This window comes from Rattus norvegicus, chromosome 10 (genome assembly GCF_036323735.1).
Source record: "Rattus norvegicus strain BN/NHsdMcwi chromosome 10, GRCr8, whole genome shotgun sequence".
NCBI lineage: Eukaryota > Metazoa > Chordata > Mammalia > Rodentia > Muridae > Rattus > Rattus norvegicus.
Window position 1 is genome coordinate 63867228 of NC_086028.1, and position 24045 is coordinate 63891272.

The 24045-nt window shown below is 49.3% G+C and overlaps 1 protein-coding gene across 1 annotated transcript; it reads right to left on the reverse strand.

Annotated features, from left to right (window-relative positions):
- Positions 1-275: 275 nt before the first annotated feature.
- Positions 276-23645, reverse strand: Sarm1 (sterile alpha and TIR motif containing 1). The gene is made up of 9 exons (NM_001105817.1): positions 23049-23645; positions 17115-17733; positions 15275-15487; positions 14920-15011; positions 14575-14810; positions 9966-10068; positions 9709-9898; positions 3219-3340; positions 276-2142 (listed from the first exon to the last, which is right to left on the reverse strand). Exons 1-9 carry the CDS (start codon positions 23516-23518, stop codon positions 2013-2015), a joined length of 2175 nt encoding a protein of 724 aa, NP_001099287.1. The 5' UTR covers positions 23519-23645; the 3' UTR covers positions 276-2012.
- Positions 23646-24045: the final 400 nt, after the last annotated feature.

Here is a 24045-nt window from a genome sequence, read left to right on the forward strand (position 1 = left end):
GCTCAGCTAGGTAGAAACCCTGGACCCATAGACCATGTGAGTGTGGGCTGCTTGAGGGGCTACTGAAGAGCCTGTCTCAAGATCAGTGTGGTCCACCATGCTTGGCAGAAGTTGAGGCCTTCTGTGTCACCACAGAGCATACTGTCTAGCTAGAGGAGGTTTGACCCTTTTGCTATCCTGGCTGGGACATAAGGCTGTGCTCTGGTTCCCCAGGAAGACACTAGGGGACAGGTCAACAGAAGGCCAGACAGTGGAGGTAGTCGTGACATGCCCCAAACAAGAAGAATCAGAAATTTCTCCAGTACTGCCCACGGGGATCTCTGGAGAATGTGGGACTGAAGACAGAACATTTCCCAAGGGAGAACTCATATGCTGTATTGTCGTTGCATTTATCATAGAGGGCACCATTCCATCTGCCTCACCACAGAATAGGATGTGGGATTGTGACTGGTGACAGGACTACAGATAGTCACAGCCAGGGGCCAGCCACAACCCATGGAAGATGGACAGCGGGAGGAATCTGTCCCCAACCCTGGAGAGAAAGCCTTTTGGCTCTCTGATAATGTAGACCGAGGGCAAGTAGCCTGGGCAGCTCCAGGAGAGGTGTGACCCCACAACCCCCAGGAGACAGCAAGCAGGGTGGTGCCAGCTTATCCCAAGCTTGAGTCTGAGTAACGGCAAGAGCTGGCTTTCCTGCCTTCCTTGTCCAGTGAAGGGAGGGACATGGGACAATCCTGCTCAGTTATCTCTGTATGCCCTAGGCTCTGCCTTTTAGCCAAGACCCACCCCATACTGCTCAGTTCTTTGTGGCCAGAGAGAGGCAGCTACCCAGCTTGGGCCACAGCCTTTAGGATGAGTCTCAGGACAGACCTGGACACTTCAGTGCTGGATGCCAGGGCTAGGGCAGGGTCTTGAGGCTGCTACCAATGACTTGGGGACTTGGGGACCTGGTCCCATCATTCAGCCTCTCGGCTCTGTGAAACTGGAGAGACAGGACTGGAAAAGGCTGCTGCGATGATTAGGGACCAGGGGAGGGGTGTTTGGAACATGGCTGGATTGGTGAGGGCTCTCCTGCATCAGCTCCCCTGGGAATCAGAAAAAGGCAGAGACCCAGGCACTTCCCAGATGGCCTGCTCTGAACTTTCACAAGATTTCCCAGTGGATTTGACACACTTCAGTGAGAGACACTGCCCCAGTATTAGACCTTGCCTGTGGATGGCTTGCCTGCTTCCCATGGTGCAGGTTCTGTGCAGGCTACTGGTAATGTTGGGGCTCCCTGAGCAGGTGGGTGACAAGCCCTGTGTGTGGGTGAGGAGCCGGGGAAGCCAGGTGGAATAGGCTAGGCAGGAGCCTAAGGCACGCACAGAGGTTTGGGCTTGGGTGGGCTCTTGTGATCCCCTTGAAGAAGCAAGGGGTCCCTTCTTACACCAGGAGGGACAACAAGGCCAGGCAGAGGATCGATTCAACCGCGCCCTGACTCCCACTATGCCAAAGGAGGCTGCTTAACAGAAGTCGAGAAGGGGTACCCAGTAGTTACAGAGCAAGGCCATGAGGCAGGAGGAAGCCGGGTGAGCCAGGGGCCAGGCACAATGTGAGTAGATAGACTTTGGGGGATTCCCACCCCAGCATCCTCCTGAGCCCAGGTTTGGGGATCCAGACATTGTAGTTGCACTTACAGGAGGCGGCCAACTTCACCCTAATGAAGTTGGCTGCTCTTAGGTCAGTAGATAGGAAAATGGCCTTCCCCTGTATTGGGTGTCCAGAACTAAGCAGGGACATGGCTCTGCATGGGAGCTGGAACCTGATGGCAGGGCCTGACACAGGAGTGTCCTCTCATCTAACCTGTGCCTGGCATCTCTGGGTTAGATGTAGGCCACAGGGTAGCAGCAGGGAAAGGACTGCCTGAGGACAGTCTGGTTTGCCTCAGCCAGGGTGGCATATAGAGGAGCTATTCCTTTAAGGGTAGGGACATGAATCGAGGGTCACAGCAGGGCATGGGAACTGGGGACAGGTTAAGGCAGACCCATTGATGTAGCTCCCTCCAAACTGGTGTCAGAGCCGGCAGAGGAGTCCTGAGAGGGGCGACCCTGTAGGAAGCGGATGATTTTCTCGATGGTGGCCTCCTGGTACTCATGAGACCATCTGTGCACATAGAGAACAAAATAGGTCAGAGGGTGAGTAGAGCCCTTGTGGGCCAGGGCCATCTGCTTCACCCAGGTGCTGCTGGTGGTCTTGAACACACACACACACACACACACACACACACACACACACCACATACAACCCACTGTGGGTTCATGTCTATATGTAGGCCAGGGCAGGCCCAAGATAAGGCAAGGTCTGTGTGTGATAGGGCAGTGAAAAAGAAAGGCGGGCTGAGGGGCTGGGGATTTAGCTCAGTGGTAGAGCGCTTACCCAGGAAGCGCAAGGCCCTGGGTTCAGTCCCCAGCTCTGAAAAAAAAAAAAAAAAAAAAAAAAAGAACCAGAAAGGCGGGCTGAGAATTTTAGAGACAGGACAGAGAGTATGGAGGGAAAGAAGGAAGGAAGGTGGAGGAAGAGAAGGATGACCCAGATCTGTGTGGCTTTAAAGAGCCACAGGTGGCTATGAATATCTTATAGGACAATTTGTCTTATCTAGGTGGGCACTTTATATCAATATCAATTGGCTCTGAGTTTATTGTGTGGACATTTTGTGGGGTGAGAATTTACTGATATAAATCTGATTTATAAATTGCAAGCCTCAAGAGTTTTGATTTTACCAGGTTATAGGAATATTTGTGACAGCTAACTGTGAGATGGGCAGCCACTGCATGGGGCTAGCGTGGCAGCGAAGCACCAAGGGAATTTAACAAGTCAGATGGAAAGATTTCAGGACCGCCGGGCTAGAGAGTAACCAGCAGTGGTGTGGGATGATGCATTTTAAAATATCTAATGCTACACCCCCACCACCACACACACAAGCACATCCGCACACACCACATACACATACCACACACACACACACACACACACACACACACACACACCATAAGCACACACCACCCATACACCACACACACATACCACACACACACATGTACACACACACACACACACCACACACATATCACACACACACACATACACACACATACAAAGACACACACACACACACACCACCACCACCACCACCACCACCACAGTTTCCTCCTTAACTCTCCTCAGAGCTTGAGGCTTACTTGATGCCGTTGAAGGTGAGTACAGCCTGCATATCCTCAGGCAGTGCCTGAGGCTCAGGCCACTCAAAGCCATCAATGATGGGCACAATGTTCTTGCTACAGCTTAAGGCAGTCACGATCTCCTGGAGAAAGAAGAATGAAAAAGGAACTGAGTTTTATCTTGAAAACCCTTGCAAAAGCCCATGCCTTGGATGCTGTCCTCAGCACTACGGGGAAATGGCTGAGAGACTTCAGGAAGTGGGAATTAATTGGATAAAGGAGGGAATGGGGGTGGGATGGGGTTGGGTGGGGATAGGGTTATCCCTGGAAAGGTTTGGTAGAACCTTTCCCCTTTCCTACTCTGTGCCTCTGGCCACTGTCAACATTCCAATTCAGAGCAGGACTCAAGGCAACAGGACCAGTGACCATGGACCAAAAAGTTCGGAAACCATGGGCCAAGGTAAGTCTTCCTCCCTTGTGATGTCCTTGAGTGTTTTGTCACATGGTGAATACCTGGTTAACACAGACACCCTCTCCCCAGTCCCACACAGAAGCCCGGCGGGTATGAGAGGACCCTTAGCCTGAGATGAGTGGGGGGCAAGACACTGGTTTGAAAATTTACCCTGACTTCTCTCAGCTTTCGCAGTATATAAACCTTTAGTCTTTATCCTAGGACAGGCAGGCCTAGAGAGGACCTGTACACAAGTGAACCCTTCCCTTCCCAAGTTGCATTTGGAAATAGAACATACGTCCCAGCAACAGACAGCACACAAGGACAGGTGCCACCACCACCCCTTTGAATACAAGGTCTCTGTTAGGGTTGTGTTGCTGTGAAGAGACACCATGACAGCAACTCTTATTTTAAGAGAACATTTCATTGGAGCTTGCTTACAGTTTCAGAGGTTTGGTCCATTCTCACTCTGGTGGGAACATGGAAGAGTGCAGGCAGCCATGGTGCTAGAGAAGGAGTTGATAGTTCTACAACCAGACCAGCCAGCAGCAGGAGGCTGTGTGCCACATTGGGCATACCTTTAGCATATGAGACCTCCAAGCCAGCCCCCACAGTGACACACTTCCTCCAGCAATGCGACACCTACTTCAACAAGGCCACAGCTCCTAATAGTGCTACTCCCCATGGGCCAAGCATTCCAACCCATGAGTCTGTGGGGGCCATTCCTATTCAAACCATCTCAGTCTCTCCCTGGCCTAGAAGTCACCAGGTACACTAGGCTGGCCAGTGAACCTCAGGGACCATTGTGTGAAAAAAAAATCTGACATCTCATTTCTGGACTTGACGTGGCTCATAGAGTAAAGTTCTACGTCCTTTTGGTAGCCCACAAGGCCCTGTACAGTCATCCACAGCCCACCTTTCAAACTCCACCCCTGCTTTGTCCTCTTAGTCAGAGCTTGCAGCTCCTTCCATTTTCTGCCTCTCTCCCTGCACAGGACCTTTGCGCGTGCTGTGTACTTTGCCTAGAACATGGTTCCTTGCTCCCTTGCCTATATCCACTCATGGTTTTGGTCTGAGCTCAATCAGTACTTCCCAAAGGAACCTGCTTTCACATCTCTGATCAAATCAGGTCTCCTATGCAAATTCCCCAGGCTCTGAGGCTCACGGAACAGTTAAAACTTTAACTAATTCAGGGGTAATTTACTTCATACTTTTCTTCTCTGTGGTGTCACAAGATGATTCAGGGCAGGGGCCACGCCTGTTCTTCATTATTTCTTATCATCTCTCACCAAGCCCTGCTCATAGTCAGCCATTCTTAATCACTGCCTGGACAGATGAATGAATGAATGCAGCAAAACACATAGTAGTGGGACTGCATTCTGAAATAAAAAGATCCAGGTTCACATTGACTACGACTGCTTAATTTTGATTGTTGGCCTTAGTGAGTTAAAAACACTCAGAGGACCAGTGAGATGCCTCAACTGGTAAAGGTGTTTGCCACAGAGCTTGTCACCCTGAGTTCAGTCCCTTTCACTGTGGAAGGAAAAGAACTAACTCTTTGTGTATTGTTCTTCAACTCTCTGTGTATACACAGAGACACACACAGAGTCACACACAGATACAGAGAAACACACACAGAGACGCACACATACACACACAGAGACACAGAGACGCACACACAGAGATGCACAGAGAGATACACACAGAGATGCACACACAGACGTACACACACACACACACACACACACACACACACACACACACACACACTAATCTAGGCCATTGGGGAGGTATATTCACTTGGGTATGTGTGAGAATGTTTTAGTGAGGAGTAGTTGAAGGGGGTCGAACTGCCCTGAATATGACTGGCACCATTCCACAGGCTGGGGTCCTAGACTGAATATAAGGGGGGGGGGCGGGAAGAAGAAAGCCAGTTGAATGGCAACCTCCCCACTCCTCCCCCATCCAGAGAGGAGAGCTAGCACCTTCCTCCAGCTACTGACAGGAGCTGGTCTTGCTTCCTGGCTTTCACAGCCATGATGGATGAAGCCCCTGCATTGTGAGTCACAATAAACCTTTCCTCCCTCAAGTTTCTCTTTGTCCACTGTTTGGTTACAACCTTGAGAAAAGTAAGGAATATGCAGGATTTCTGACACAGGCTCTGTGACCTAAGGCAAAAATAATGGGCTTTCAAAGTCTGTTTTCTAATATGTAGACCAGGGTTAATGACAGTTAAATGATCTTACTGGATTGCTGTGTGGAATAATGGCTACATCCCACAGCAAGTGATTGGAGCGGGATTTAGTACTTAAAAACTGTGTATATTTAAGGAGCAATTCAGTGGGGTGTGGTAACTCAGGACTGTAACTCTAGCACAGGAGAAGACTAAGGTGAGGAAGATTGTGATTAGAGGCTAGCCTGGGTTATGCATAGCTATACCCTATCTCCAAAAAGGGAAACAAATAAAAATTAAAAACAAATAATGTAAAGTGCAGAGGTAATGCTGTCCCACAGGCTACTCTTCTGGGGACACTACTCACTGTTAATGTTGACCTGGTAAGCACTTACCGAATGGGTTTTGTCTTCTGAGGGGAACCTCAGGGACGGGACTTTTGGAAGTGCAGTTCACTTGTGGGTTTGTATATTGATTAGCCATTAAATGTGGCTTCCAGGAAGGGAGTATGAAGCCCGAGACAATTAGGCACTGCAAACAACTAAAGAGGATGACAGAGACCTCGGGACAAAATCCAAGGAGCAAGCCATATCTACCACCTGCCTGGGCGTTCCTTCCTCACCAGGCTCAGGGCTGGCGCCCAGGGGAAGAATGTTTATAGCTGCCATCCAGACTGGTCTCTGGAGCCTTGTCATCTGACAGATAATGGGAAGAAATGCCAAAGGGTGGGAGGTGCTTCTCCCCAAGTCCCTCAAACCTGCAGCCCCAGGGGGCTCCAGATTAAGTCTTCTGAGGCTAAGCCCATCCTGGGCTGTGCACATGCACAACAGGTCTGAACTGGCCTGACACTCATAGACGATTCTCATCCCCTCAGAAGGTTGCCCGTCACCCTCCCAGAAGACATCTTCCTGGTCCCATGTCTCCCCCAGGAGCCAGGCTCCAGATTCAGCACCTCTTTCGTAGCCTCTAGGCCTCAGCCCTCTTTCCCACTGCCAACCTGGATGGCACTCCGTGTTTAGCCTCACACTCAGTGCCCTAGCATCTCCCCTTGTATGGTGGCTAAAACTGACTTTCAACTTGACTGGATCTAGTGTTACCTAGGAGACAAACCTCTGGGCACATCTGTAAGGGACTACCTAGATTAGGCTAGCCCTAGCCATGCCTCTGGTGAGGGATTGTCTTGGTTGGGTTAACCGAGGCAGGAAGATTCATCCTAAAAGTGGGTGGCACCGTTTCCTAAACCTCAATCCCAGACAGCACAAAAGGGGAAGGTTGACCAAGAAGCAGAATTAGCCATGCTCTGCCGCCTGACTGTAGATGGAATGTGGCCGGCTGCCCCAAGCTGCTCCTGCCATGCCTTCCCTGCCTTCCCTGCCTTCCCTGCCTTCCCTGCCTTCCCTGCCTTCCCTGCCTTCCCTGCCTTCCCTGCCTTCCCTGCCTTCCCTGCCTTCCCTGCCTTCCCTGCCTTCCCTGCCTTCCCTGCTGTGACGGAACATGATACTTACCTGCAGACTGCGATGAACCCTGCTGTCACTAACTTGCTTCTGCCAGGATCTTATCATAGCAACAAGCCAAGAAACTACCACACCTGACATGGACTCTCTGACCCCTAGGGCGTTGCGTGCAGATTTTACCTTACCTATTTAACACTTTTTCAAACGTGTGTGTGTGTGTGTGTGTGTGTGTGTGTATGTGTGTGTTTATGTGTGTGTGTATGTGTGTGTGTATGCCTATGTGTGTGCGTGTGTGTGTGTGTATGTGTGTGTTTATGTGTGTGTGTGTATGTGTGTGTATGTGTGTGTATGCCTATGTGTGTGCGTGTGTGTGTGTGTATGTGTGTGTTTATGTGTGTGTGTATGTGTGTATGTGTGTGTGTATGCCTATGTGTGTGCGTGTGTGTGTGTTGGGGGATGGTATTGTGCACTGTATTTAGATACTGATTGCTGTGCCCAGAGATCTGGCTGCAGTCTGGATGTTGGCATTGTCATGATATTTGGAGCATCTCCTGTCTCAAAGATGTGTAGAAATTCATTTCCATCACCTCTGATTGGTTAATAAAGAGCTTATTCAGCCTCTGGCTGGGCAGAAGAGAATAGGGCGGGACTTCCAGTCCCAATGAGGGGTGGCAGGGGTCCCAGGCAAAGAGAGAAAAGAGATTGACCAGGAGGAGAAGGAGCAGAAAGATTGGCCATGAGGTCTCAGTGTGAGAGCAGCCACAAGGACATACATGGAACAGAGCGAACCAGGACCCTCAGATGCAGGTAAAGGAGCAAGTGGCTGGGACGTAGGCAGACATGAGGATTAGAATAGCTGAGTCTAGCATAATTACTGCAGCTTCTTAATAAATTTATTAGGTCGCTATGTATTTGAGAGCTAAAATGGGCTACAGCAGGCAAAGAAAAACCCTGTTGTTACTTGGGGGGACCCAAGAATTCTCTCTCTCTCTCTCTCTCTCTCTGAGTGTGTGTGTGTGTGTGTGTGTGTGTGTGTGTGTGAGTGAGAGAGAGAGAGAGTGTGTGTGTGTGTGTGTGTGTGTGTACATACATGCAACAACAGCACATGCATGGAGCTCTGAAGACATCTGTACAAAAAACCAGTTCTCTCCTTCTACCATGTAAGATCCAGGACTCAAACGTGGATTGTCAGGTCTGACAGCCGGTGCCTTGACGTGCTGAGCCGGCTCCCGTGGCTGGTCTCCCTCCCTTATACTCTCTATGCTCTGGCGCCATAGCTCTGGCCTAACAAGTGGGATCCTGGTGGATGTGAAGTAGTGAGCTCTCCACAGGGAGTAAAAAGCAACTAACCCGGGGTTGGGGATTTAGCTCAGTGGTAGAGCGCTTGCCTAGCAAGCGCAAGGCCCTGGGTTCGGTCCCCAGCTCCGAAAAAAAGAAAAAAGAAAAAAAAAAAAGCAACTAACCCAACCACATAAACAGAACCCCCCCAGTCCTGCTTTGCAATGCTTGCCAACTTCTTTGGTATAAATACTCCCACCATGGCCAGTTTCAAGCTACCAACATGCGAAGTTCTCTCAACTATCTCTCAGGTCAGCCCCAACATTCTCAGTTCTGTCATGGGGCATGATACAGGTCCTCGGAAACCACAGATTTTAAAGTCAGATCTCAAACCCCAACCTATCTGAGGCCCACACTGTAAGGACGCTGTACCTCTGACCTTCAGCCTAAACTCAGGTCATCGAGTCTATGACACCTTAAAAACAAACAAACAAACAAACAAACAAAACCCAAAACTGTGTGTTTATGTCTGTGTGTGGATATTTCAGGTACCTTCAGAGGCCAGAAGAGGACGTTGGATCCCCTAGAGAGGAAGTTACGGAGCCTGCGCACAGCCTGAGGTAGGTGCTAGGAACTCCAGTTCTCTGTAGGAGCAGCACGTGGTTTTACCATCTCTCCTGCCCCTAACTAGCATTCTTAGTACATTTCTCAAATTCTGCCTCCTCCATGAAGCCTACCCTGATCATCTCAGCCCTGGCGTAGTGCTCACATTAATCAGTGTGGGCAATATTTTATGGTGGTTTTTCTTTTTCAGTTTTTAATTTTAATTTTATTTTAATGAGACAGGGTCTCACTATACAGCCCAACTGACTCCAAACTCACAGAGATCCATCTCTGCCTACCAAGCACTGGGATCAACAGTGTGGACCACCACCACTCGGCTCAAGTGTTATTTTTTCCATGCATTTTTATCTCTCTCCGATCTGTGCAACCCTAGAAATGGATAAGACAGGTCAGTAATTACTACTTTGTAGATGAGAAAACTGAGCTGGGAATTGATTGTGGCTGGGTGCGCAGACCACGAGGGGTGAGGGAAAACCTGGAGCCTTCCACCCCGGGCGATGTGTCAGCACAGAGGCCCAGGTCAGCACCTACCTTGTGCACCCAGTCCTTGCATTCATGGTCCTGCATGCACTTATCCAGCGCTCCCGCAGACAGCACCAGCACAAAATTTCGAGCCGCCATGACACTCTGGATGAGCTTGTCCTCGAATTTGCCGGCCTCCAGCTTCTCCACATCGATGAAGACACTGAAGCCATGCAGCTGCAGGTGCACCTTCAGGAGGCTGCAGGGGAGAGGGTCAACACTTTGGCCTGGCCCCGAACCCCATCCACCTGCCCGCCCCTTCTCACCTGGCCAGCTGGGAACCCGAGTTCCTGCGGTAGCTGATAAAGACATCTGGGGTGTCTCCACTGGGCTTGCCTCCGGTACAGGGCAGCGGGGAATGTAGCATTTCTGGAGCCAAGGAAAGAGACACGGAGGTGAGGGCGGCCCTTCCCCACTACTTACTACGAGGTCTGTCATCTTGGAGACTCGGTCCCTGTCTATTCAAACTTCTCAGGTCTGTCTGGGCAACGTGACTTGCTTCAGAAAGGGTCGTTACTGCTCAGTGAGCCCTGGGCCAGGAAGGATCTAGCTTGAGGACACTGACCTAAATCTCTAGCTTTACCTTCCTTCTGAACTGCAGAGTAGCTTAGCTAGTTGCCCATAAGCACTCCAAACTGAGCCTATGTTAAGCCAATCCCGCTGGTCCTTCTTCCTCTTTCCTACTGGAAACCCAGGCTTCTACCTCAGCTCCTGCCTTACATTTGAGTCGCTAAATGCCGGTACTCTTAAGTTTATAGTAGTGTATATAGTACTATAGCCATCTGAGACACCCACGGTGACTATGAACTGCTGTAAGGGAAGCTGTATTGACTCCGCCTCCTAGATGTCCTCGCTTAACCTAGCCTACATCACAGGGGTCCCATCACATTAGTCTGCAGCTAAGCAAAAGCATCCGATACAAAGCCTGCCGATACAAAAATCCGATCTTCTGAACGCTGTGATGAAAGTGAAAGTGTAGCTGTGCTTCGCATCACCACAAAGGGGAAAAGCTGCAGACTAGGCACAGCGGCTTGTCACCCCAGCACTGGGAGGTGGAGGCAGGAAGATCACAAGTTCAAGGCTAGTCTCAGCTATACAGCAAGTTTAAGACCAGACCGAACTACACAAGACCTTGTCTGATGCACACACACACACACACACACACACACACACACCACTCACACACACACACACACTCATACACACTCACACACATTCACAAACTCTCACACACATTCTCGCACAGTCTCTCTCACACACTAAGGTAAGTAAATGTAATAAGATAACAAACTGCGTGGGTAGGGAACTCAGCTCAGTGGAGGCGAGCTTGCTCCTCACATGCAAGGCCTCACAGCATATGACACACATACCCCAAAAAAGACGAACAAGTATGAAGAATGTAAAGTGTGCATGTATGGTAGGTGGCCACGCCTGTAGCCCTGGCACTGTAGAACGGAGGAGGGTGGAGAAAGGGATCTCCAGAGCCAACTGTCACCTAGCTTAGCCAGGTGAACTCTGAATTCAGTGAGACCTGGTCTCAAAAAATAAAATAAAATAAAATAAAATCATGCAGTTGGGGCGGCTCACAGCTCGAGCGTAGCACTGGGAGTCAGGCAAGATCTCTGTGAGTTTGAGGGCAGCCTTGATCTGTTTGTGAGTTTCAGGCCAGTGGGGCTGTGTAGTGAGACCCTGTCTCAAAACAAACAAACAACAAACAAACAAACAACAACAAAACAACCAGTGACAAGCAATAGAAGAAGAAGGCACCCCAATATTGACCTTTGGACTCCACATGCATGAACACACATGCAGACATACAAAGGAGCTACACACACAAACAAAATAACAAAATAAAACAGTAGGCTGTGGTAGCTCACGCCTTTGGGCTCAGCACTCAGGAGGCAGAGGTAGCCTGATCTACATAGTGAGTTCCAAGACAGCCAGGGCTGCACAGAAAAACCCTGTCTCAAAAAACCAAAATTAATTAATTAATTAAAAATTAGAACAGAACAAAACAAAAAATGAAGATTTCATGGTTCTTTATTTCCCAGAGTAGCAACTATTTTTGCCTTAGAACCTTATTTTTAAAAAAGAAGAAAAGAGGGCTGGAGAGACGGCTCAGTGGTTAAAAGCACTGACTGCTCTTCCAGAGGTCCTGAGTTCAAATCCCAGCAACCACATGGTGGCTCACAAACATCTGAAAGAGATCTGATGTTCCCTTCTGGTGTATCTGAAGACGGCTACAGTGTACTCATATATATATAGAATAAATAAATCTTAAAAAAAATTTTAAAAAAGAAGAAAAGAGGGTTGGGGATTTAGCTCAGTGGTAGAGCGCTTTCCTAGGAAGCACAAGGCCCTGGGTTTGGTCCCCAGCTCCAAAAAAAGAACAAAAAAAAAAAAAAATCTTAGCTGGATGAGATGCCGCATACCATTAGTCTCAGCTCTTGGGAGGCAGAGGCCAGTGGATCTCCGAAGTTCAAGGCCAGCGAGCTCCAAAACTACACAGAGAGATTCTGTCTCAAAAATGAATGAAATCAAGGCAAAGAAAGAACAGCAACAAAAGGAATCCTGGAGTTACAGAAGCTGCAGCTGAAAGCAGGAGAAACAGTCCCTGTTGCCGTGGAGGTGCTTGGTTTGTTCTTGCCTAGTGGACGGATAAAATGAAATGAAATGGATTCATCTTCTAATAATATCCATAATTAACACCCGCACACATTTGTCTGTTGAGGATGCAGAAAAATATATGGGCTCAAATCCTAGTTGTCATTTAATGGCTTTTATAACCTTGGAAAATGTATTCAGATTATTTTTTTCATTTTATTATCTCTAAAATTAAAACCTATGATGGAAATATTCAGTTACAAGCTTTTCAAAACAACTTGAGCTGGATACTGCCATGTTTAAATCCCAGTGCTCAGGAGACAGAGGCTGGCAGATTTCTGTGAATTTGAAGCCAGCCTGGTCTACAAATTGAGTTCCAGGACAGAGAAACCCTGTCTTAAAAACAATAACAACAACCACAAAAACCCAAAACCCCCACAAAAACAAACAAACAAAAAGCAGAGAGAGCGAGAGAGAGAGAGAGAGAGAGAGAGAGAGAGAGAGAGAGAGAGAACAGGATGGAGTGCCACACAGTGGTGCCTGGGGAGGTCAGAGAGCAGCTTGTGGGAGCGTCTTCTCTCCGATGATGTGGGTCATGGAAATTGATCTCAGGTCATCAGGCTTGGCGACAAGAGCCTTTACCCCCCTGAAACATCTCAGCAGCCCTAAGAACCTCTTTTGATTCTTTTTTTTTTTTTTTTTTTTTTTGGTTCTTTTTTTTCTGGAGCTGGGGACCGAACCCAGGGCCTTGCGCTTCCTAGGCAAGTGCTCTACCACTGAGCTAAATCCCCAACCCCTACCTCTTTTGATTCTTTAAAAGGTTTTAAAAGTTAATTTAAAATACTGAACTTCCACAACATAGAATGGTCATAAAATAATTGGGTTATCCACTTTGTTTTTTTTTTTTTTTTTTTTTTTTGATTCTTTTTTTTCGGAGCTGGGGACCGAACCCAGGGCCTTGCGCTTCCTAGGCAAGCGCTCTACCACTGAGCTAAATCCCCAGCCCCTTGTTTTGTTTTTTGAGACAGGATCAGTTTACATAGCCCTGGATAGCCTTGGACTCCATCGTATACCAAGTTCACCTTGAAGTTTTAGCAATTCTCCTGTCTCCACCTCCCACATGCTGGGGGTTACAGGTGTATACCTCACACTCAGTTATGAAGATATATGTTAAAAGCTTACTACAAGGTCTTGAGAGACGACTCAGAAGTTAAGAACACTGGCTGCTCTTCTAGTGGACCCAGATCCAGTTCCCAACACTCATATGGTGACTCACAACCATTTGTAATTCCAGTTCCAGGGGCTCTGATGCCCTTTTCTGGTTTCCCTAGGTATCAGGGGCTCATGGGGGTATACATACACACACACACTCATGCACATAAAATAAAAATCAATCTTTTAAAAAACATGACTGACGGGGTTGGGGATTTAGCTCAGTGGTAGAGCGCTTGCCTAGCAACCACAAGGCCCTGGGTTCGGTCCCCAGCTCTGAAAAAAAAAAAAAAAAAGAAAAGAAAAGAAAAAACATGACTGGGGGGCTGGGGATTTAGCTCAGTGGTAGAGCGCTTACCTAGGAAGCGCAAGGCCCTGGGTTCGGTCCCCAGCTCCGAAAAAAAGAAACAAACAAACAAAAAAAAAACATGACTGGGATATATAGTTAATATATATACATATACATACATATATACATATATATGGCTAAAGAGCAAATTGTTCCGTGGAAATAAGTCAGTAAGAAAAGGGAGCTGCCCCCGAGGCTCTGCTCGGACATACCACCAGAACTCAGACTTCATAAAATGTTGGATATATGATAACGCCACGCCTTTAGTCCCACCCCAGACCACAAATGTCCCACCAATAATACTCACGTACTATCCTACCTCTCCTAACACTTGCTCAAGCTGCCCCTGCCTGGCTGTCCTTCCTGTTCTCCCTGCCCTCACATATCCCTTAAAACCTGGACAATCCCTCCTCCCAAGTCTGAACCTTGGTGACCAAGACAGGCAGTGATTCCTCTGGGCTCCCATGAGTCCTGGGAATGCTTCCTCCTGTGGCCACCTGCTGACTGTATCCTTACTCTTGTTCTGGTACCCATCTCCGGCGGAGGACTCCTTATGGACAAAAGGAAGCAGACTCATCTTTACACCCTCAGAGCCCAGTCTAACCCAGCCAGATGCTCACTCCTCAAGGGAGGCTCTGCATCTCCAGCCTGGTCCTCCCCTCCCTTTCAGGATTGGAACTGGAGCGGGTTTCCCAGGTGTGCTCACTTACCTCTGGCTGCAGAGAGGATGCGCGTGCGATGCACCCCCAGGCGGATGCCACAGTCCTCCAGGAGCTGCTGCTCTGACACGCGGTGCAGCAGGGAGCGGTCCAGGCCGCAGCTGACCAGGCCATAGGTGTACTGGCGGAAGCGAGGATCCAGGCTGCCCAGCCAGTCTGCTAGGTTGCTGCGGTCGCAAGTAGCATAGCTGGCGAAGGTCTTGAGCTCCGTGAGCTCCCTAAAGAACCTGCCCGGGAGGTAAAAGACTATGAGGTTCTGATGCTAAGGGTGCTAAAGATGAACCTGGTGGCAGGGGCTAAGACCCAACTGGATTAGACTGGCTGGGGGCTCCTTACCTCTTGCGGGTGATGCTTGATTTCATGCCTAGGTCTGTCTGGAGTTCTTCATCTGTGAGTCGTAGAAGCAAATCACCATCTACCTGCTGATCCTGGGGGAGGGGGAGGTGTGAGGAAGGCTCACCCCTCGACCCCAAGATGCAAGGGGGAAGAACAGGAGGTGGTAGTGGAGGCTGATGGGACCCCGAAGGTGGCTGAACGCGGGTTTCCCACTACTAAAAGGCCACCTTGGAGAAGCTGGCCTGAGGCCTATAGGGCACCCGGACACCTGTGCTCAGGACACCCCCCAGAGGCTGCGCGACCCTCGGGGATGCTCTCTTTCGATAAAGGGGAAGGTGGCTGCCCACAGCTCTACCCGAAAGTTCTCGCAGTACTGGGAGAAGCCGATCTGCTGCAGCCAGGTCTGGACCTCAGCCTCCTTCCAGCTGGCCACGCAGGGTAGGATGCGCCTTGGCACCTCCTCGCCCAATAGGCGCAGCGCGCGCTTGGCCAGCGTCGACGTGGTGCCATTTGTGGAGTAAGAAACCAGGCGTTTCAGGCTCTGGATGGCGCCGATGTCGCTGAATACCTAGGAAGGAAGATGGATAAGGGCGCCTGAGGTTCCCAGCTCCCCAGCTGCCACCAAACGTGGCATCTCCTGCCTCTTCTCAATGAAGGCCCACCAACTGCCCTAGCCTTCATCACTAAGTCACCCCTTCTACCCCCGTCCCTACCTGATTAGTAGGACCTCCAACTTCCATGCCTATACACCCTAGGAAGAAGTCTGTAGTTCTCAATATGGCCGCGAGGTGGCAGTGGACCTCCACACTCCCAGCTCCCGCATCTGTGGAGTTCCTAAACCTAAGGGTTCTTTTAGCCTGATTGGAATCCCACTACTTCATGGAAATCCAGTTTGATCAATAACTCCTCCATGTATTTCGCTTTGATTCCACACCTTCAGTTGGCCCTACTACCACACTCTGAATGTCCCTGTCACTAGTTGATCATGGACTGCCAGTTGAGGACATGTCTTAGTCACCACATGGAGTGGGACTTATATGTCTTTGTTACACTTCATTCATTTGTCCTTGATGAGAAAGGGCCGAGAAAGCTAAGGGTCAGTGTTGCTGTGTAGTGCAAACCAGAGGTCCCCTCCCTGTTCATCGCTGTCACCAACTCCCAAGGGACCCCAGAGTAATATAAAAAGATTGACAGTATAGTGACAATCTTAAACCTGTACTATTTTAAGAACAAAACCCACAAGCTCTTTGTAATGAAACTCGCTAATCCCATGAGAAGGGCAAGTGCCGGTGATGTGGTCTGACTCCCTCAGTTTTCCAGAAAAGTAAAAACATGGCCCAGAGGAAGGAAGCCAGTTGCCCAAGGTCACACAGTAAGTCAAAGAAAGTGCTGTGGTTTAGATCTCGGGCATGGGTACTCTCTGTGACTCAGATGACCCTTATTTAGCTGATACACTGAGGTTCTACCCCAAGGCTCTGTCTCCAGCTCTTTTCCATATTGTAGATGCAGGTGAGGTAACTGCCCACTGAAGATATTCCCAACTGGATATCTGCTGGGCACCCCAAATTCAACACAGCCTACTAGTCTCCCCCTTTCACTGCGATCTCTTACCCAGTTTACCTCCTCATACTCATGGCCAAGGGCAACTTCAGCCCCTGCTCCCTTTTCTAAGGATCAATCCTTTCTCTGTCTATTGGATACTACTGTCCACACCCCTCCTTTCTTCCACTTTCTCCCCTTCTTCCTGCTTTTGTTTGCCTGTTTGTTTTGTTTTGTTTGCCTTTCTTCCTGCTTTCGTTTGCCTGTTTGTTTTTGAGACGGGGTCTCTCTGTAGCTTTGGTTGCCCTGGAACTTCCTCTGTAGACCAGTCTGGCTTTGAACTGGCGAAGCTCTGTCTACCTCTAACTCCAGAGCGCTGGGATTAAAGGCATGCTTTACTACCACCTGGGTCCTTCCTCCACTTTCTTAGTTTGTCTCCCAATATCCACAACAGCCTAGAGTTACCCTTGTCACACCCACATCTATAGCAGCCAGGTTGATCTTTGTAAACATCAAGGCTCTCAGGGCTGAAGAGATGGCTCGGCAGTTAAGAGCACTGGCTATTCTTCCAGAGGATACGGGTTTAATTCCTAGCACCCCCATGGCCACTCACACCTGTTTGTAACTCCAGTTTGAGAGCACCAAAGCACCAGTACCTTGGTCTTTCCCTGTAGGCTTTTGATGGCAGCCTCGGCGCACAGGTAGAAAGCCCCTATGCACTGAGCCTCCAAACGCGACGAATCGAGCAACAGCACCAGGCTCTGCAGGTCGTCTGGTCCACGACCCTGGCTTGTGTCACTGGCATCCACCAGGCAACGAGCGAAGCGGCCAGGATCCAGCGATGCCACCAGCGGCTCGACGAGCGCCAACGTGCCTGAGTGCTCGACCTCGCGTTCTACCTCCTTGTTGGTAGCCAACACGGCCACCGCCAGGCAAGCATGCAGCCGCAGCAACTCGTCCTCTTTGGAGAAAGCGAGCGGGAAGAGCCACTCGGCGGCGCGCTTCTCCACCATGCACCGCTGCACAGTCTGGCCCCCGTGCAGCGCGCAGTTTGCCAGCGCCAGCGCGCAGTGGCGCAGTAGCGCTGGGTCTGTGCGGCGGCACCAATACAGCACCGCGTCGAGGCCTCCGGCCGCCACCAGCCGCTGGCAGGTCTCCTCCGAGTGCTTGAACATGTGCTCCAAGATGCCCGCCACGCTCCGTGCCAGCTCCACAGGCTCGCGTTCCTTCGACAGGTTCAAGATCACGCCTAGGCCGATGCGCGCTACGCGGTCCCTGCCGAGAAACAGAAGGAGAACGTCCTGTGACTGCAGTCTCCTGAGTTTGACTTTCTCATGGAAGCCTGGTCCGATCTCTGGGCCTCACGAGTGTCGTAAAAGACATGGTGGGCAGTATTATTACCCTTTCTGTTCTGATCTTGACTTCTGTCTCTTTGATTATCAGGAAGCACTAGCCTGGACACAGCCACCACCTCCTCTACTCTCTCTCCAAACAGGGTTGAATGCTTTTAACTCTATGGGAGATCCCTAGGCCTTCCTGGGCCCTTCTCTTCTGCTTGCTTTCTTTCTTTCTTCCTTCCTTTCTTTCTTTCTTTCTTTCTTTCTTTCTTTCTTTCTTTCTTTCTTTCTTTTTTTTTGTTGTTGCTGTTTTTGTTTTTTGCTTTTTTTTAAAAGATTTTTAAAATTTTATATATGTGAGTACACTGTCAATGTCCTCAGACATACCAGAAGAGGGCATCAGATCCCATTACAAATGGTTGTGAGCCACCATGTGGTTGCTGGGAATTGGAACTCAGGACCTCTGGAAGAGCAGCCAGTGCTCTTAACCACTGAGCCATCTCTCCGTCCTTCTAATGCTTTCTAATTGCAAACATAAGACACCTCGTTTCTCGACTTCAGTCTCCCCATCTCATAATGGGAAAATAATACGTAGCTTATAAAAGTATTATCAGGACTATTACAATATTCCACAGAGGTAGGAGAAATGGTCAGTCATTCTGAGTGCTTGCCGCTCTTGGAAAGAGGTCCAGAGCTCAGCTCCCACATCAGGCCGCATGGCTCACAACTCCTGTAACTCCAGTTCCAGGGAACCTTTGCTCTCTTCTGGTCTTGTAGTGCACCTACACACACAGGCACATACACATACACCCATGGACGAAAATAAATCATTAAAAGATAATCCATAAAACGCACTTGGGACAGAGCTGTCACAATGTGAATTTGTCATTTGACGTATTACTAGAAGTGCACCACTTTTAACCTTGCCTCTGAATGACTCCTCCCTTCATGTTTCATGACTGATGCGTGCTTACTTACTCACTTGGTGAATGTTTTGAGGACCTACTGTGTGCCCAAGTTGGTACTAGAGAGGTTGATGTTAAACAGTGATTAAGCCTGACTGTATCTTACTCAGCCCCAGCAAATAAGGCCAGCCATGAGCAAGCAACCAATGAATGTCCCAGTTCACTGTAGTAAGGCACCATGCTAGCAAACTAGATGACGTCATGGAGGAGGGATGTGTCTATGGAGATTTTTATCTTGGAAATAACATTGAGAAACCTGCCTGCAAATAGTTAAGAGCAGAGCCGTGTGTGTGTGTGTGTGTGTGTGTGTGTGTGTGTGTGTGTGTGTGTGAGAGAGAGAGAGAGAGAGAGAGAGAGCGAGCAAAGGGTCCTGACACTGATGAGTTCCTCTGTTTGAGAAGGAAAAAGGAGGCCAGAGATAAACACAATATCTAGCATCAGCAAGGAAAAGGAGAAAATCAAGAAGGGGTTTACTAATGCATAGAGTATGTGTAAGTAAATATTCAAACCAACCAAATGCATCAAATTCAATAGAAAATGGGCAGAGTCTTAGACAATATAAAGGAGAAAGTCTATATATTAGCAAACAGAAAGAGACACTTCAACCTTCTGGTAGTCAGAGGTTGGTACTCGGAATAGACTTTGCCTAGCCGGTTGGCTAACACAGGGCTGGAGGGTTGTGAAAGTCCTGAAGCACTGGGGGAGGGGTGCCCACTGGGTGAGTTACGTCATTGTAATACGAAGATCTTTTTTTTTTTTTCATTGTTGTTTTTGTTTGTTTCTCGACAGGGTTTTCTCTGTGTGGCCCTGGCTGTCCTAAAACTCAGTAGGTAGACGGGCTGGCCTTGCACCAGTATGTAACTTGAAGGATCTTATGACCATAACATAAAGTTGGAAAAAGAAACATAGTGTACTATATAATACAGCATCATTTATGTAAATTAAGAACACCTGTACTCAAAACAATCCTGAAGGTTTTACCGAGTTGGACACAGTAACAAATCTGTAATCTCATCTACTCAAGAAATTGAGAACTACTCTGGAAGTGGTAGCACAGGCCTTTAATCCCAACACTCCAGAGGTAGAGGTAGATGGATCTCTTGGGCTCCAGACCAGTCAGGTCTAAAGAGTGAGTTACAGGACAGCCAAAATTACACAGAGAAATCCTGTCTCAAAACAAAACAAAAACCCACAAACAAAATAAAAGAAGTTGAGAATTGAAAGCTCAAGGCCTGTACTGTCATGAGTTGTAGTCTGGTTTAGGTAATTTATAGAGTCCTTGTCTCAAACAGATGGACAGACAGACAGAGAGACAGACAGACAGGCTTGGAATGCAGGTCAATGGCAATGTGCTTGTTTAACATGTATAAGGTCCTGAATCCAATCTGTAGCATCACAGAAAAAGAAACAAAGGTCTCTCTCACCAGATACAAGAAACACATTTAATGGTTGTTTAGGGATTAGGTCAGAAGGACGGTTGGGACATGAGCCAGGAGAAGAGGATCTTCCATTGCAGACACAAGTACATGCAAGCATAGGCTTGCAGCTTTCAGAGAGTGGGTACCCCTGGGGAGCTAGCCGCACTAAAGCAGAGGGTCCAAAGAAAGTGGGGAAGAAATACATCCTGGCAGTCTTTTCAACTCCCGCAGGGTGTCTGCACTTTATCTTTGGAACCAACAGGAAGCCACTCAAGAGCTTTGGGAAAGGAGTATCCAGTTCTGGTTTAAGCTTGAAGAAACTGGCTGCTGCAAGGAGGATATGCCTGAGGCAGTTCCTGAAGGCCTGCGGCTAGCAAGCAAGCTGCGTATTCAAGGTAGGGGCAAAAACTTCCTGTCTCACTTACTTCAACAAATAGTGACTTCCCCTAGTCAGGTTACTTCCAATGACAGAATTCTTGCTCTGTGGATGTCACAGTGACCACAGTGCCTGAAACTTTGTGTACCGTGCAGAGTCTGGCTAAGTCCTGGACATGCAGTTAGTTCAGCAAAGTTTTTTGCTGACCTCATCACTCAGCCTCTCTATAGCCAACCTGCAAATGGACAGACAAATGGGTCTGAACTATCCAACCACCCCGGATTCTAGAACTCAAGCACCCCTTTTACCAAGGAAGAAAGCTAAGGTCAAACAGGAGTCATGGCATGCCCAAGGTCACAGAGTTTCTTCATCTTGACTTTGAACTAGGTAAACTCCTAGGCTATTCGGGCTAGAATGTGCATAAGAAATCATCTCAGGACTGGAAAGTTGGTTCCCTGGTTAGGAGCACTGATTGCTCTTCCAGAGGACCTGGTTTCAATGTCCAGAGCCCACTTGGTGGCTCATGATCCTCTCTAACTCCAGTTCCATGGGTTCTAACATCCTCTTCTGACCTCTATGGGTACTGCACATACATGGTACACAGATATATATGCAGGCAACACATTCCTACACATTAAAAAAAATAAAGCCATCTTACCTAACACATTTTCAGAGGACTAGCCTCGGGCCCAGTGAAGTGAAAGGCTTACTCTGGAACATCAGTTCACAGCTGGAACCTTATTCTGACCTCTTAGTCTTAGCCTCCAGCCCTCATCTTTTCCTATGCCCAGACACCTTCCTGAAGTTCAATCTATGTATGGTTGTGAAAACTGTAAATTCACTTCCCAATTCTGTTCTCTGAGATTGTGAGTCTAATGGAATGGCCACAATCTTTGTAGATTCACAGGCTTACTTTCAAATCCCAGCTGTCAAGTAAGGAAATATATATATAGATATAGATAGATATATATAAAATTTTTTGCATATATGCAAATATATACATGTATGTGTGTATGTATTCATGCAAATGCTTGTATGTGCCCCGCCCCTCTCTGGAAGGAGATACTAAAAGCTTGTTCAGTGGTTTTCCTCCAAAGAGGTTTTGTTGAGAACTTTAACATTGTACCACGTGTTGTACACCTTTGCGTTTTGAATTTATGTGTAATAGTTTTCTTTCTTTATATTAAAAATCGTCTCCTCTATTATTCATCCACTATTTAGAGGAAGCCACTTATCTTCCTCAGTATATTCATTCTGTCCCCCTGGTGGAGTGGCCCTGTGATTTTAGAGGGCCGCTAGCTAGAAGTGCCCTCACTGGGTATTATGGGACCAGAGTTGAAGAGCCCCACACTGTTGACAGTTCAGGGGTGAGAGCCAGTGAGCTAGGATTCTGGGAAATGGCTGGAAGCAACAGCACCCTGGGGACATCCAGAACCGCCAGAATGGGATGACAAAAAGAGGCATCGAGGAGCCTGACTGATGGAGGATAAACACAGATCCTCCCGTGGTCCCTTTCTCTCTCTCCCTTCCAGTCTTGTCCCTGATGGCTGAGTGCAGAGCTCATGAGTTTCTGGGGGAAAAAAACCCGAGAGGGATAGCGGGCCTTGTGCCCTGTCCTTGGTCCTGAAAGGTATCCGCCTTTGTTTGGGGATTTACAGAGATTACTCTCTCAGAGCTGTCGATAAGCGAGGATAGTCATTTTCATTCTTGAAAACGTGTTGGCATGTTTGCGTCATGCTTCCTGCACCCACTGTCCACAGGTACCACCAGTTCTGGCTTCCTGACCCACATACCAAACCCACACCAGCCAAACTGGGCCCCGACACACTCAGCAAGCACCCGCTCCATTTTCCAGTTCTCCCTATTCACTGCCTATCTCAATCAGGACAGCGGATGTTGGGTGAGAGGGGTTAAGCAAGCAGAACCCTACCTTGGGTCTCCCAACCTAAATCGTTGTTTGTGTACTTTTGACAGTTGTATAATCCCCACATATCAAAGGTGATCGAAAATGCCAGAGAAACACCCCTCGCTCATCCCCATGACACTTGTGAGGGCTGGATGCTCAAAGTGATTCCTCCAAAAATTCTGAGCTGAGAGCCTGAGATTTCCTCGAGAATTAGGAGTGTGACAGCCTGTTTTGCTCTGGCACCGGAAGACCGAGAGAGTGAGCCCTCCAAAGGCTTCATAATAGTTCAAGGAAGGTCCCAGGAAGTAGGCAAAGGAGAAGCAGCCAAGCATAGTGTTTCCATATAAGAAGAAGGGAAGATACCTCAGTTTTCTCTGTCCCTACCATTTCATCCCAGCAAAAAACTTTCTGTTCCTGATCAGACGCTGCAGAATGAGGTCATGGCTGGCCTGATGAGAGGGTAGCACACAGAAAGGCACCCAGATGCAGGGGAGAACTATGGGCTTAGGGCGAAATCAGCAATGGGATGCCATCTCCAACCACCTCCACTGCCTTGGCCGCCCCACACCTCACGGCGCTCTCCCTCACCGGTTCTCAGCCACCAGGATCTGCTCCAGCAAGCGCGCGGCCTGCACGCGGGTCTCTAGCTCCGGTGCCTGAAGCAGCCGCAACAGCAAGTCGAGGCCACCGTCCAGACGTATAGCATCGCACAAACCTTGGGCCACCTCGCGGCCCACGGCCGGCAGCAGCCAGGCTTCCTCTACCAGCTGGAAGACCTCGGCGAGGCCCGCGCCCACCGCTTGCGCCGCGCTTGCCTGTTTCAGCTCGGACAGCGCCTGCTGCAGCTCCGGCAGCGAACGCTCCAGCGCGCCTTGCACCTCGGTGCCCACCCCGGGCGACACTTCGCGAGACCCGCGACCGCCCGCAGCCCACCATGGGCTGGTGCCGCCACTCCGATCCGGTCCCGGTACTGTCAGCCGATCGGCGCCCGGCCGTGGGCCTGACATGATGAAGAAGCGGCACAGTTTGTAGGCGGAGAAGAGCAGCGTCAGGACCATGGGCGCTGGGCAGCAGGGGACATGCCAGGCCTTGGAGGGCCGGGGCCTGGCGCAGCGACCCCGGCCTTGGGAGGAGAAAGCGAAAACCAGGACCTGGTAAGAGCTCTGGGCTATAAGTTTAGAAGCAGAGGGAGGAGGGCAGCTCGGGGACTCAGCGGCTTAGAAAGGGGATGCAGGGAGAGAAGCCTGAACCGGACGCGGGAGGGTATAGATGCGGGAGCCCGGAACAAAGCGCAGCTCCAGTCTCTTGCACGGCGGAGCTGAGATGCTCAACAGCAACCACGCCTCTGAGTAGCGGAGTCAAGGACTAGATGCCCCACCTCTAGGTCTCGTAGGCTCCGCCCCCGCCGCAGGCGTAAGACCCATCCCAGGTCTCCAGTCACGCCCACACCTGGCTCCGCCTCCTCTCCCTAGTCTCCCCTTTGTGGTGAGTAAGATGTAGTAGAAAGGGCTGTGAAGAGCTGTCCTCCGTTTCCCACTGCTCGCTCTTCTCGCCCCCTCCCTCCCCCGGTAATGTGGTAGCAAGC